Consider the following 12,160-nt stretch of genomic DNA (forward strand, 5'->3'; position numbering starts at 1 on the left):
GCTCCCCGACTGCCGGACAATACCCAGCGACTTGGAAGCTGGATCATCTCGATAAACACTCTTTAAAGTAAAGCCTGTCCCGTCCACCTGGATCACCAATCTCCGGTCCCCACTAACTGTATGCTATGTCTCACCATCAGACAGCCGTTTTGAGCTTATACGACGACCTGCATGCTGTCTGGAATTGCCGACGTGGCCAGCAAGCCCGCAGCTCTTTGGCCTCTTGGGCACTGCAGGATTCTCATTCCCATCCTCTTCTGCGTACATGTCAAGACCAGTGTTGCAGCACTTTTTTTTATGTACCCATTCTCTGACTTCGTCTTTACTCTTCAACTCAGACATGGTACGATCAGTCCCGAACCGAACTCTAATGTTTTCTTTTTCCCGCCTTCAGCAGAGGCTCATCAGCCACCACCGGTAGATACCGGGTTGCCTTACCACTTCCTCCAGTAAGATCAGTGGAAAGCGGAACACCCTTGAACCGCGGCTCGGCAACGCATTCCTATCAACGGCCCCGGGCCGCTGTTAGACCAAAAGCCTCTTAGCCTCCCCGGGAACACCACATCGCGTCCATGTCTGCTGCACTCCGCCCGTTCGCTTTCTGTTGGCTTTTCTGTTTCACAATCCTACAGCACTGCGCCGTCCACTTTTACCGGACTTCGTCTCTCCGCTCTTGCAATGGCAAACTGTCGCTGCAGCCCCTGCTCAGCAGAATACGTGTATCCTCTTGGACCCTCGGTTGTCGCCGATCTCCAGCTTAATCCGCCATCTACTTACCAGGTCAAGTCTGCAGGATTCCGCTCTTAGCCACGCCACATACATCCACGAGGCCATCTCCCGTGTAAAGCCGGGCATTTGGAACTCCCGTCTTCATCATGCCTTGCTCAACCGCGCTATCAGGCCATTGAGGCCTAAGAATTTTTTTTTCTCTTAGCTTTGCAGATTCCTACGTCATGAGCATTGCATTTCCTTGTCACACGCGGTCTAGAGACAGGACCATCATAGTACGAATTGCACCTTCCTATTTGCGCAAATCTCGATTACCTCAACGCCACCTTCTTCGCTATAGCCTGCGCTCTCGGGTGCCCAGCTACTAGTGATGACCGTCGCACGTCGGAAGTTGGCAGACCAATTGATGGCATAATCAAGGTCCGTAGTGGCCTGAATCTCATTGGGTCAAAAACAGAAGTCATCTCCGATTGGTTTCTCTGGAGGTTGGCCGTCATGCAAGCAACAACATTCGGATACGCAAGCTGCGGTTGGAGGGCAGGAAGATCAGCTGCGCGCCGTTCCCTCGCACACGCATGGTTTTTTCAAAGCCAACGACATACCTTCAACGCAAATTTTTCGTGCTAGCTCACAAACAAATCGCTCGATTCAGGCCTCAACCCTCCATCAAGCGTCGCCATAGACCAAATCTCGCCGTACCTCCTGGCTTTAGCGCAACTCTTTCCGTATTTGCACGCGTCTGTACGTCAGGGTGCGTGACTAGGAAATTTGTCGGGCTGGATAGACCCATGACATTTTGAAAACAATGAGGCTGGCCAATCCCAGGCTATGACGACAACCTCAGCATCACGTTGTAACCTCGCGCGACCTTCCGCCAGGCGTCAACCTTCAAATCCAAGATAGCAACCCCTGCAACTGAGACAGCTTCGCACGTGCTATACGCAATACGCAATACGCCATTCTTAGTCCGCGCGATATCTTCTGATCGCGCCGTCATACTTCGATTCCGGCCACCATCCTCCCCGACATCAATTCACACTACGTAGGTCCGGCCCAGCCCGCTCAGCTTCACGACTCATGGCGACCATCAATTCACCCCACCACCAACCCCACCGACGCCCCACTCCTCTCTGACGCTTTTTGTTCATCCCGCATGACCCCCGGTTGCGTCGGGCCACGGCAAGCCTGCGGATCGTCAGCAGGCAGCGGCCCACCTCATTGGTCTCGCCAGAGGTCTAGGCCCGGGTGGTGAGCAGCAAGGCACAGCGAACCGGTGCTGCATGACTATTATCTCCGAAGCGAGAAAGGCAGTAATCGCCAATTGTGAGTCGTAGGCGAAATTGCCAGCTGTTCATGAGTCTACAGACAAGCGTCTGAGGTTGCGAATCCGAGGTAAACCAACACCTATCAATGTGGAGATGCTTGCTCCCCAAGTACAGCCTCATCAAGTTTGGCGCAGGGCAACATGATTGTCGAGATGCTTCCCGATCTCCCTCTTGTCTCAGACCCTGTTGCGCAGCGATGCAATCATACGCTCATACCTTGTCCAGATACCAGATGTTCAGCCTTGCTGCCCTACTGTTGCCCCACAGAAATGCCTTCTAAATCGTTGCTAGCGTGCGCGTCGATCACTTCTTTTTAATCCTCCGCACCTCGCACTCGGCCACCTCGTCGCTCTTGAGAATTACTAGGCTCATATGAGATTGGCATATTACTGCTATCAGGTGCAGCTATGCATTGCAATAATTGGAAGACATATGAGGCGTAGCCGAAATAGAGAAGAGCTTTGTGGGTCTCAATGGTAGTTTCAATAAAAGAGAGTCGTGCAACACCGACGTAATCGCCAACGTCCTTGCAAAGATCAGCAAAAGGAGGATGGATAGTCAGGTGGAGCCAATTCGGGTGATAGATCACGCCTGGTGGATCTTACTCGTTCTACGCGTCAACCGGCGACCATCACCCGAGCCTCGCCCCGCGGCTGCGCTTTTATGCCACGAACATCAATCAATTCGTCTCCACAATTGCACAGCATAGATATTGTGGCTCAGACATTATCGATAGTCCATGATTTCGCTGTTCCCGCCTCGCGTAGCCTCTCTGGCGATTATTCGGCGGCTATCGCGGCTAATTGTAAAATCGCGGATTGGTCAATTCACGTTGATTGCCTTTTTCGGTAACTTCGAGGAATCTACTTTGCTTTTCTCGGGATTGCCGGAACGGCGGCCAGATGTGGGAACGGTCGTTCCTGGGACGCCAGATAGCAACAACTCAAACCAAGATAGCTTACCATATTGCGGGTACCCCTCATTTCGAGACCACGCGCCTGCATTCTCTGTCTGCGGTCTGAGATCCTGAACGTTCATTCGGTGGTCTCCACCGACTGAAAATAGGCCACGTCCAAAATTTGGTTCACTGTTGCATGTACTACTCAAACACGGTTTCTTAATGAACCACAGCTTGTCGAAGGTGCTCCGCTGCCAAATCTGAAGGCGCCATTCCCGACTGCATCCCAATAAAACAACCTCCTCCGAGACACTTTCCTCAACTACCAGCCCGCCTCTTCCGCGAGTTTCTGCGGCCAACAGGCCTAGAATCCTTTATGCAGGCCACGCACTTCCTTCGCTCTCGCATCCCAGGGTACATGCAGGAGGCATGTAGGACTCGAAACAAATCACACTCAACCGCCATCACCGGGAAACGCCATGGGCCGAGCCGCTGCAATGCTCGCTCCATTGTTACATTAACTCCTCTTTAGCCCGCATGTGAGACCTTTTTTTTCTCCCTCTCAGACCCTGTCCCCCTATTCACCAACCAACCACAATCAGTAGAACACGCCATCAGGACGCATTTCAAATTGCACAGCCCCTCTTTTTTAACCCCCCATCACTCATCGTGTCCGATAGCCAAACAGCGTGGGCTGGATGCTGTGGAACGTAGACAGCGGCACATCTCTCTTAACCCAAAGTAGAAGCTCAAGTACATTTGAGAGCGGGGAGCGTGGATGCGGTGTATGATACAGAGGGGTGCTGCAGCCGATGGCTAGCGCGGAGAATTCGCACATGTCATGGGTAGTTGAAGCTATCGTCCGGACGTGTATGTAGAATTTTTAATTCGACATTCTCATCCAAACGATAGCATCAACTACCCATGACATGAGCAAAAGACAAATCCACGCTAGCCATCGGCTGCGAGAGGGGACTGTAGATCGCAGGTTTCGCGCCGTGTGGCACAGTCCTCGTGCGTGCATGCGTTGTCCACGTCGGAGAGAGATTGCCAGCAGTTCCGCTCCCTGCCCCCGTGCCGACAGATTCCACCACGATCGGAGCTATTGCGAAGCCAGACCGAAGAAGATGGCTCCTGCGGAAGCATGAACTCGGAGCCGGGTGGTGCAAGATTTCTGGCTGTGCCGATGTTGAGTGCCCTCGTCAAGAATCACTTCCCATGTTCTACGCCGCATGGTCTGTGACCGTCCTCGTATGCAGCCGCCGCTCTTATCGCCCTCTGGCCCATCCTTTCTGTGTTGGTCAGAGGTGGGGACAATTAGAATGTGGTCGATTGCCGCCCCCTCGGGCACCAATAACAGTTCGATCAAGCCCCCTGACCTGGGAGAAGAGACGAAGTTGTATGGAGAGACGTTTGCCTGGCAAAGAGGTGGTTCCAAACACATCGACCATGGGATTTGGAATGATTCACCATCATGCGGGAAGTCCTCCACCACCGTGTCATGTCGCCACATCGCGCCCTCTGCAGGTGGCGAACATTCCGCGCCGCAGGCGCCAATCGCGTCAGGGTCGCAATAAATCATCTTTTGGATCTCGACAGTCGAAATCCCGATCTCATCGAAATGCTTCTTAGGAGCAACGAGCAGGGCAGGCTGGTGACGGCTTTACGCGTCGACTTCCAGAATCTCTTTGCGAGAATTTCATCTTCCGATCCCTCCATTCTTGATGGTCGGGCTGTGATCTGAAAGTCGTTGTAGCACGTCATAATTGCGGTTGCTGAAAGAGCCCACATAGGTTCTAGCCTCAGTATCTTGCTTTTGCGTTAATCTGTGGTGGTGAATGTAATTAGTTGGTTGGTCGGGGAGGATGGATGTGATTTGGAGATGATAGGGATGGACCTTGTTCCACAGGGCCAATATAGTTGGTCGACTCCTCAACCCTATCTTTCAGGCATGGAAGACGCCGGATTACCTATTCAGGAAAGTCGCAGTACTCAGTAGCCCAGGTTGTCGTCGCCGGCATAAATGCCATCAGCTGATCCATCAACACCTAAACCATTGTCCTTCTTGATGAGCGCGTAGAGCGTCTTGGTAACGTTAAAAGGTTATGAGCTCGAAAAGACCACTACTTTCAATATTATCTGACAGATGCTGGTCATGGCCTCTGTGTGATACTCTTCACGCTGTCCGTCGAGCCGTGTATTCTTAGTTTATTCTCTGTTGGAATGTACACACTGAGCTGAATGTTTGGCAGGAAGCCATCAGACCACATGCCCTTAGCTTTACTTTTACCCTTAGCTAAGATGACATTGTGTCGCGCTGTTGAAGAGTCTCATTGACCGTGGGCCTCGGAAAGTTAAGGGCCAAATGACAACAAATCACGAAATTAAGTCTGGGGCGTTGAAAGGGAGACATGTTGGTAAGTGTGCTCTCTATCCTTTTCTGTTTTTTTCCCTCTCGAACTATACAGTGCCCTCTCGCAGATGATAATTAGCGTAAATCTGTTTTTTGCTCATGCCATAGGGAGTTATGGCACAAAAATATGAAGAGCCTTTGTAAGAAAAGGCATCCACCCCCAGAAAGCGCGTCGGAAAGTTCACGACTCCAAGGTCGCCCACGAAGAAAGCGCGCCGCGTTGGATATAACAAGTACAGCCCAGACGACGAGTCCAACTAAACGAACCCCGACGATCCGTTGTTAGCAGGCGCGATGGTCAAGGGGAGTATTTAGTGCTTTCGTTCGGGTAGCTCAATACATCACCCGGTCACCTCCTCAGCTTCTCGCCCCAGCGCACCGCATCACTGTCATCACACGATCATAACCGGATCTTGGAAAAACAGGATCCGCAACCGGCCCGGGAGATCGAGCCGTAAAACTGTACCATCCGCTCTTTTACCAACATTGTCGACAGCGAATATCGAATTAAAAATTCAACATACAAGTCCGGACGATAGCTTCAGCTACCTACACGTGTTATTTTTCTAAGACAGAGCTAAGACAGTTACGCCTGAGGCCTTACTATTCTTCATGCTAGCCTTCGGCTGCGATACCACTGTATAGTTTAAGAAGCTTTATGGGGTGCAGAAAGGAAAATGGCGTATACATATCGTCATAGCCACGACAGTCAAGTTGAATTATTGTCGCCTTTACCATTTCTGAAGCTCAAAAGGATATAATTAAATTTCCAATTGCATTGTGTTTATATGTACTAAACTACGGCTTCGATGGCTTGTCAATCTTTCATTTTCAAAACAGATGAATGCTGTGTGAGACATGCGAAAGTTTCGCCAAGTAGGACCATCTATTTTGATGGACCAAACAACAATGCAGAATACCACCCAATAACGCCAGCTCTTTCTGGTATACCAAAGTCCATGCAGAATGCATACAATTCGAATTCCTCCAATATCAAACGCCAGTCGCGGTCTATGCAAATTTGTACAACTCTAGTTAACACTGACGTTAATGCGATCCTGTGGGGGTTTCGATGGACATTGGATGGCTGGAGATTACTCCATGATCCTCTTCCAGCCATCCTTCCAGACAGCTCTACGACCGTCCTCAGCGATGCCGACGCGGAACCTCTCCCAGCGCGCATCTTGGCCGGCACCTATGATGAGCAGCTCCGATTCGTTGATCCATCCGATCACGCCCTTCGGGGGGCGACCGCCGGCGACGCCTTGGATCGGGGTGTTCCAGTTGAGGCCGCCTCCCATGGCAGACGACGTGTTTCCGACAGCAGTGCTGTTGGTCCCTCGGCGCGCGTACGTGGCAGACAGCTCGGGCTCGTCCCCGATTTCAAACTTGGCAGATGCAGTAGAATACACGTCGGAGAAGATGCGAGGGACCATGGGTATCTTGGAGAAGAAACCCCACTTCGATGCGTGCGACGGCTCCGCCGCACCGTTGCCGGACTCGAGGGCCCCGGAGAAGTCGCTGTTGACACTCGCAGGGCGGCCGCCGGATGAAGACGGCCGAGTCGCGTAGGGCAGATCGAATATGTGCAGGGTCCCAGTATCTGACGTCACCGCCATGAAGGCGTTGGATGGTGAAAGTGCAATGGAGAAGATGGTAGCACTTTCAACGCCACGCCTGTACTCACCGAACTTTGCGCCATTGTCGGCCATCCACAAGCGGATTAGGGTGCCTTGCTCGCTAGCGGTTGCAATTATCGTACCGTCCGGGCTAAGGGAAAGGGCCCGAAGAGCGTTGGAATGTGCGGGGATAATGTTGATATTTCTGGTCGCAAGTTCGAGAATCTGCACCTGGCCGGGAGTGCGTCCAGGGAAGACGACGATGTCCTGGTTCAGGCAGCATAAGCCAAATGGGTTGTTGGCCGTCTCGAACTCCTTCAGTTTCTCCGGGCGAGCCGATAACTTGTAGACGTGGATGCTGTTAAGCAGGACGGCGACGAGGTACTTCTGGTTCAGGCGGACGCGCTGGACAGGGGTGTTGAACTCGAAGGTGAGCGTGGGCTCTTGTTTGCTCTCGTTCCAGAAAATGATCTAAATAGCACAGGAGCGGACCTGTTTAGAGAGGCTCCGGCTGGTCAACTCCGAGGGGAATCCGCGCACAGATGCTCACCTTGTTTTGGGCAAACTTGGGGCTCTTTCCACCCCCAACAAGGGCCAGGTAGTTTGTCTTGCCGACCATCTCAACGCAGCCCAACCCTTGGCCGAGGTCGCGGACCTTCACCGGTCTGCAGTCCTGCGTGTCATAGATGCGAAAGCCGTTCTCGAGGGCGACGCTGAAATGGGAGAGGTCGCTGTTGTATGCGACGGACAGCGCCGGCGGCGGCGGCGAGTCGTTGATGGCTGCTCGCGTATTCATGGCGGTGGGCGGTGCGGAGCAGAGTTGCGGGCTGCGAGTTGTTCTCGAGCGTAGCGGACGATGGAGCTGGCGCACAGAGCAGCAGCAGCTCTTAGCGGGGCGAGCTTGGGCGCGCGCCGTGACACGCAGCTCCTCCACGCGTCGGGCGGCTTCTGGAACAACGTCTCGCCGGGCCGCGCATCCCTGCCCTTTCCAGGAGCAGCGGAGGGACCCTTTGGAAATTAGGGGGAAGGAGCGGCCGACGACTCTCCACTGCCTTCTCCATCACCGCGCCCTCAGCGTCCTCCTGTCCTTCCGCCCACCGCACTCCACCAAGCCACACCCTCAATTGACGCCGACAGTCGCTCGCTCAAGTGCAGTCCTCGGCTCATTGACATTCACCCCATACTAAATCCTCCGGGCTCCGCCTGTTTTCGCCCAACATGAACGCCGTATGACCATCCCTACCCTGGCTCGAACCACGCCATCGTGCGCCGCATCCTGCGCGCAACCCGATTTCCAGATTCCCGCTGACCGGTGCTTCGACAGATCAAGATCCGCAGGAAGAAGAATGTCAAGAAGGGTATCCAGTTCTGTCTGATGGTCTGTGGCGCATCAGGCACTGGTATGTACCTCCACACGTGTACTCTGCGCGCACTGCGCTGACATCGCCGCCCAACCACAGGTCGCACTACCTTTGTCAACACTCTCTGCGGCCAGGACGTCCTGAACCACAAGGAATCGGACGACCCGAGCAATGCTCACGTCGAGGAGGGCGTCCGGATAAAGCCCGTCACCGTCGGTACGATCCCAGATTGCGATCAATATTCGCGGCCTGTCCGCCATCGAGGAATTTCACTAAGCATTGTTCACCAGAATTAGAGCTCGATGAGGAAGGCACCCGCATTTCCCTGACCATCGTCGACACCCCCGGTTTCGGTGACCAGATTGACAACGAGGCCAGGTATGGACGCGACGACATCAAAGTAATTGCATTGCGTGCTGACTTGGCGTAGCTTTGGCGAGATCGTCGGCTACCTCGAGCGCCAGTATGATGACATTCTGGCCGAGGAGTCGCGTATCAAGCGTAACCCTCGTTTCCGCGACAACCGTGTCCACGTCCTCCTCTACTTCATCACCCCCACTGGCCATGGGTAATATCCACGCCCTCTTTTAGCTTTGGGAGTGGTCGCTAATCTGGAACATGCAGTCTCCGTGAGCTTGACATTGAGCTGATGAAGCGTCTCTCCCCCCGCGTCAACGTCATCCCCGTTATTGGAAAGGCCGACTCTCTCACCCCCGCCGAGCTCGCCGAGTTCAAGAAGCTCGTCATGGAGGACATTGAGCACTACCGCATCCCGGTCTACAACTTCCCTTACGACATCGAGGAAGACGACGAGGACACTGTCGAGGAGAACGCCGAGCTGAGGGGCCTCATGCCCTTCGCCATTGTTGGTGCGGAGGAGTTCGTTGATGTTGGCGGCAAGAAGGTTCGCGCGAGGCAGTACCCCTGGGGTGTTGTCGAGGTTGAGAACCCGAGGCACTCTGATTTCCTGGCTGTGAGGAGCGCTCTCCTTCACAGCCATCTGGCGGATCTCAAGGAAATCACTCACGACTTCCTGTACGAGAACTACCGTACCGAGAAGCTGTCCAAGAGCGTCGAGGGTGGTGCTGCTGCGTAAGTTTTGCTTTTCCCTTGAAGAATGCACAACAAATGCTAACAACCGATAGCGATTCGTCGATGAACCCCGAGGACCTGGCATCTCAGTCCGTGCGCCTAAAGGAGGAGCAACTCCGTCGCGAGGAGGAGAAGCTCCGCGAGATCGAGCTCAAGGTCCAGCGCGAAATCCAGGAGAAGAGGCAGGAGCTGCTGGCACGCGAAAGCCAGCTCAAGGAGATCGAGGCACGGATGCACAGGGAGCAAAGCCAGGCGCTCGGCTCGGAGACACCCGAAATCCCCGAGGAGACGGCTTAAGTACGTTCAACGATGATCGGGGGGTAATGGCTCTGGGGGTGTACCAGCACTGGCTTTTTTCTCTTTTTGCAGCGCGGATTCCCCCAATAATTGCGAATCCGACAAAACTTCTAACGCAGCAGGTGCAGGGAGCAGCTTTTAAGAAGATCAGGGTTTCTTATTTCTTGCACGAAAACGGCGAAGATGAGAAGACTCTGTTTGCCGAACGACAAACGTCTGTATATCAACAGACGCTGGCTACCTTCCTTTTTCGCCTGTTTTCATATGTCACTTGGCCATGGATGGGACACCAGCCTCCGCCTCCTTCCTCTCTCTCTCCGGCTCTTGGCTTTTCTCTCAACCTTAGTACCCTCTTCTTGACTTATTCCCCAAGTTTCTTAAGTTCTGATATGTAGCTAGCTTTTTAGTAATCGGTTGAAGTAGCGAATGAGTCTTGAGTTGACGCTGATAAAAAACGTGGTGTCCGCGTACTGGTGGGATACACGAGCGCGTGCATGTGGGGGGCCCGCTTCCTTTCGAGGTGGTCCGACTTCATTCGTTAATTCCATTTCCCTTTCCCTCGCTTGCTCTCTACTGGCGTGACTTTGATCTTGCGACAAGACTTTAACGAGTCAGCCTGCTGCAATGCAACCATGTCGGCGCCTTCGAGGCTGAGAAGAGAGGGAGGTCGCCTATCTCCCTCCCCCACTCGGCCCGTCTCGACGGCTGCTTTGGCCCCCTCCGTCCCGTCTATTTTTCTCGGGACCCGGCCCGGCGGCGGCCTCTTGCTCTCCCGGGCTCTTTCTTTCTATTTTCCCTGTTCCGTTCAGAGGCACGGCGATAGGCGAGGGACGACACGCGTGGGAACAACAACAAACCCAGGGAACGATTTCTGCCTCGTGCCTGCCTCATGTGCGACAGTTCATCCAGCCAGCCAGGGCGGAGACGAGGCAGAAACTGTGTATCGCTTCAACCACGCACGGCAGCAGCAGCAGGGCGAAATGCGAAACCGATTTTTAGTGTTTTTGTGTCATATCGATATGCATGCAATGCACGCATGGCGGCGGCGCCCGGATTCCGCCTTGCGTACATACATGCATAGTCTGTTTCGTAGCTAAGCTTTTGTGCCTTGTTGCTTAGCCCGGTTGAGGTTTCAGACAGAGACCCCGTGGTCTCTCTGCTCGTGGGAGGGGTTTCCAAATGTTGCTAGTCTGGACGTGGTAAGGATGAGGTGTACGGCAGGGGGTGAGATGGGATGCCCTCGGCCCGTCTTCTTTGTCCTTGTTCATTGTTCGATTTTGATTTCGAGGGGGAGGTAGCTATGCAAAAAAAGTAAATTCAGCACTATCGTGATGCCGTGACCAATTGACTTTTCTCCCAGGCCACCACAATTGCAAAGTATGTAGGTGGTAGAAAGGCTAGTTTAGATCACAAGCACATGCGGCACACACAAGAGGGACGGGAATCGATGGGTTGGTCTTGTCTCACAGCGCCAAAGAGGAACCACGGTCACTCGAATTCCTTTCTCTCCGTCAAATGTTGCAGCGGTTGCGATGGATAAGGGAAACCGTCATAGTGCGTGTGGTGCCAAGCTGATCCTTCCCACTCAGAAGATAAACGGAAAAGATAAGAAGTCCTTCAGAAACAGGAGCCGAGTTTTGGAGTAACCTCAGCCGACACTAGGGGAAAATGATAGGAGAGTTACTAAGCGCGACCGGAGAAAAAAAAAAGAAAGCTGCATCACTCAAAAGAAAGAACAGCGGGTGAAGAAACCCGTGCATCTAGTCAGCTTCACTCCCGCGCGGAAATGCCGTGCGGGGACGGGAAGAGAGGGCGGTGCACATTTGCATATCGTCTAAGCCTTCCGCAAGGTGCTTACGTGGGCCACCGAGGCTTGGTCTGTAGGTAAATGCGTTTTTTCCTTGTCGGGAACGCCAATAACAAGGGCTGCGATCAGATCCGCGATGCGACGCGATGCAGAACGGAAGCTTATTCGTGCCACGGATGCGGCCGGTATGTAAGGCCAGCCGGACAGGAATTGCGGGGAGGCGGCATGGCGCGGAGCTGCTGAGAAGAACGAGCAGTGTGTGTGACCGCGCGAGAAGAGGTACTAGTAGTATGTCTTGCCCGATAGTCATCATGGAGTATGGGACCAATTGTGAGACAAAACCAGACCTGCAGGCCAAGGAATCAAAGTAAAAAAACCGGCAACAGCGGGACGAAACACGTTACGCCTACGATGATCGGGAGGCTTGGTGTCGCGGGATGTTCCAAATACTCGAGCCATGATCTTCGGGACTTTCTTTCTGCACGTTCTGTTTTGGCGCGCTGCGCCACCTTTCTGCGGTAAATCTTTCCTTGCATTAATTCAATGATTCGTTAGGTCTCTTAATCTCCGTTGACAGCATGAGTCGGTGATGACACATTATTCTAATGCCCGACCAAGT

At 53.4% G+C, this 12,160-nt stretch overlaps 2 protein-coding genes across 2 annotated transcripts; one reads left to right on the forward strand and one right to left on the reverse strand.

Annotated features, from left to right (window-relative positions):
* Window positions 1-6,459: 6,459 nt before the first annotated feature.
* LTHEOB_7462 (Phosphatidylinositolbisphosphate-binding) lies at window positions 6,460-7,780 on the reverse strand (the record flags this gene model as incomplete). The annotated part of the gene is made up of 2 exons (XM_035516831.1): window positions 6,460-7,455; window positions 7,535-7,780. The coding sequence occupies 2 exons, from the start codon at window positions 7,778-7,780 to the stop codon at window positions 6,460-6,462; spliced, it is 1,242 nt and encodes a 413-aa protein (XP_035371433.1).
* Window positions 7,781-8,202: 422 nt separating this feature from the next.
* Window positions 8,203-9,734, forward strand: LTHEOB_7463 (Septin-like protein spn3; the record flags this gene model as incomplete). Its single annotated transcript, XM_035516832.1, has 7 exons — window positions 8,203-8,211; window positions 8,309-8,384; window positions 8,445-8,561; window positions 8,636-8,723; window positions 8,776-8,913; window positions 8,970-9,437; window positions 9,491-9,734. The coding sequence occupies 7 exons, from the start codon at window positions 8,203-8,205 to the stop codon at window positions 9,732-9,734; spliced, it is 1,140 nt and encodes a 379-aa protein (XP_035371434.1).
* Window positions 9,735-12,160: the final 2,426 nt, after the last annotated feature.

Source organism: Lasiodiplodia theobromae, assembly GCF_012971845.1.
Source record: "Lasiodiplodia theobromae strain AM2As chromosome Unknown scaffold_22, whole genome shotgun sequence".
Classification (NCBI taxonomy): domain Eukaryota; kingdom Fungi; phylum Ascomycota; class Dothideomycetes; order Botryosphaeriales; family Botryosphaeriaceae; genus Lasiodiplodia; species Lasiodiplodia theobromae.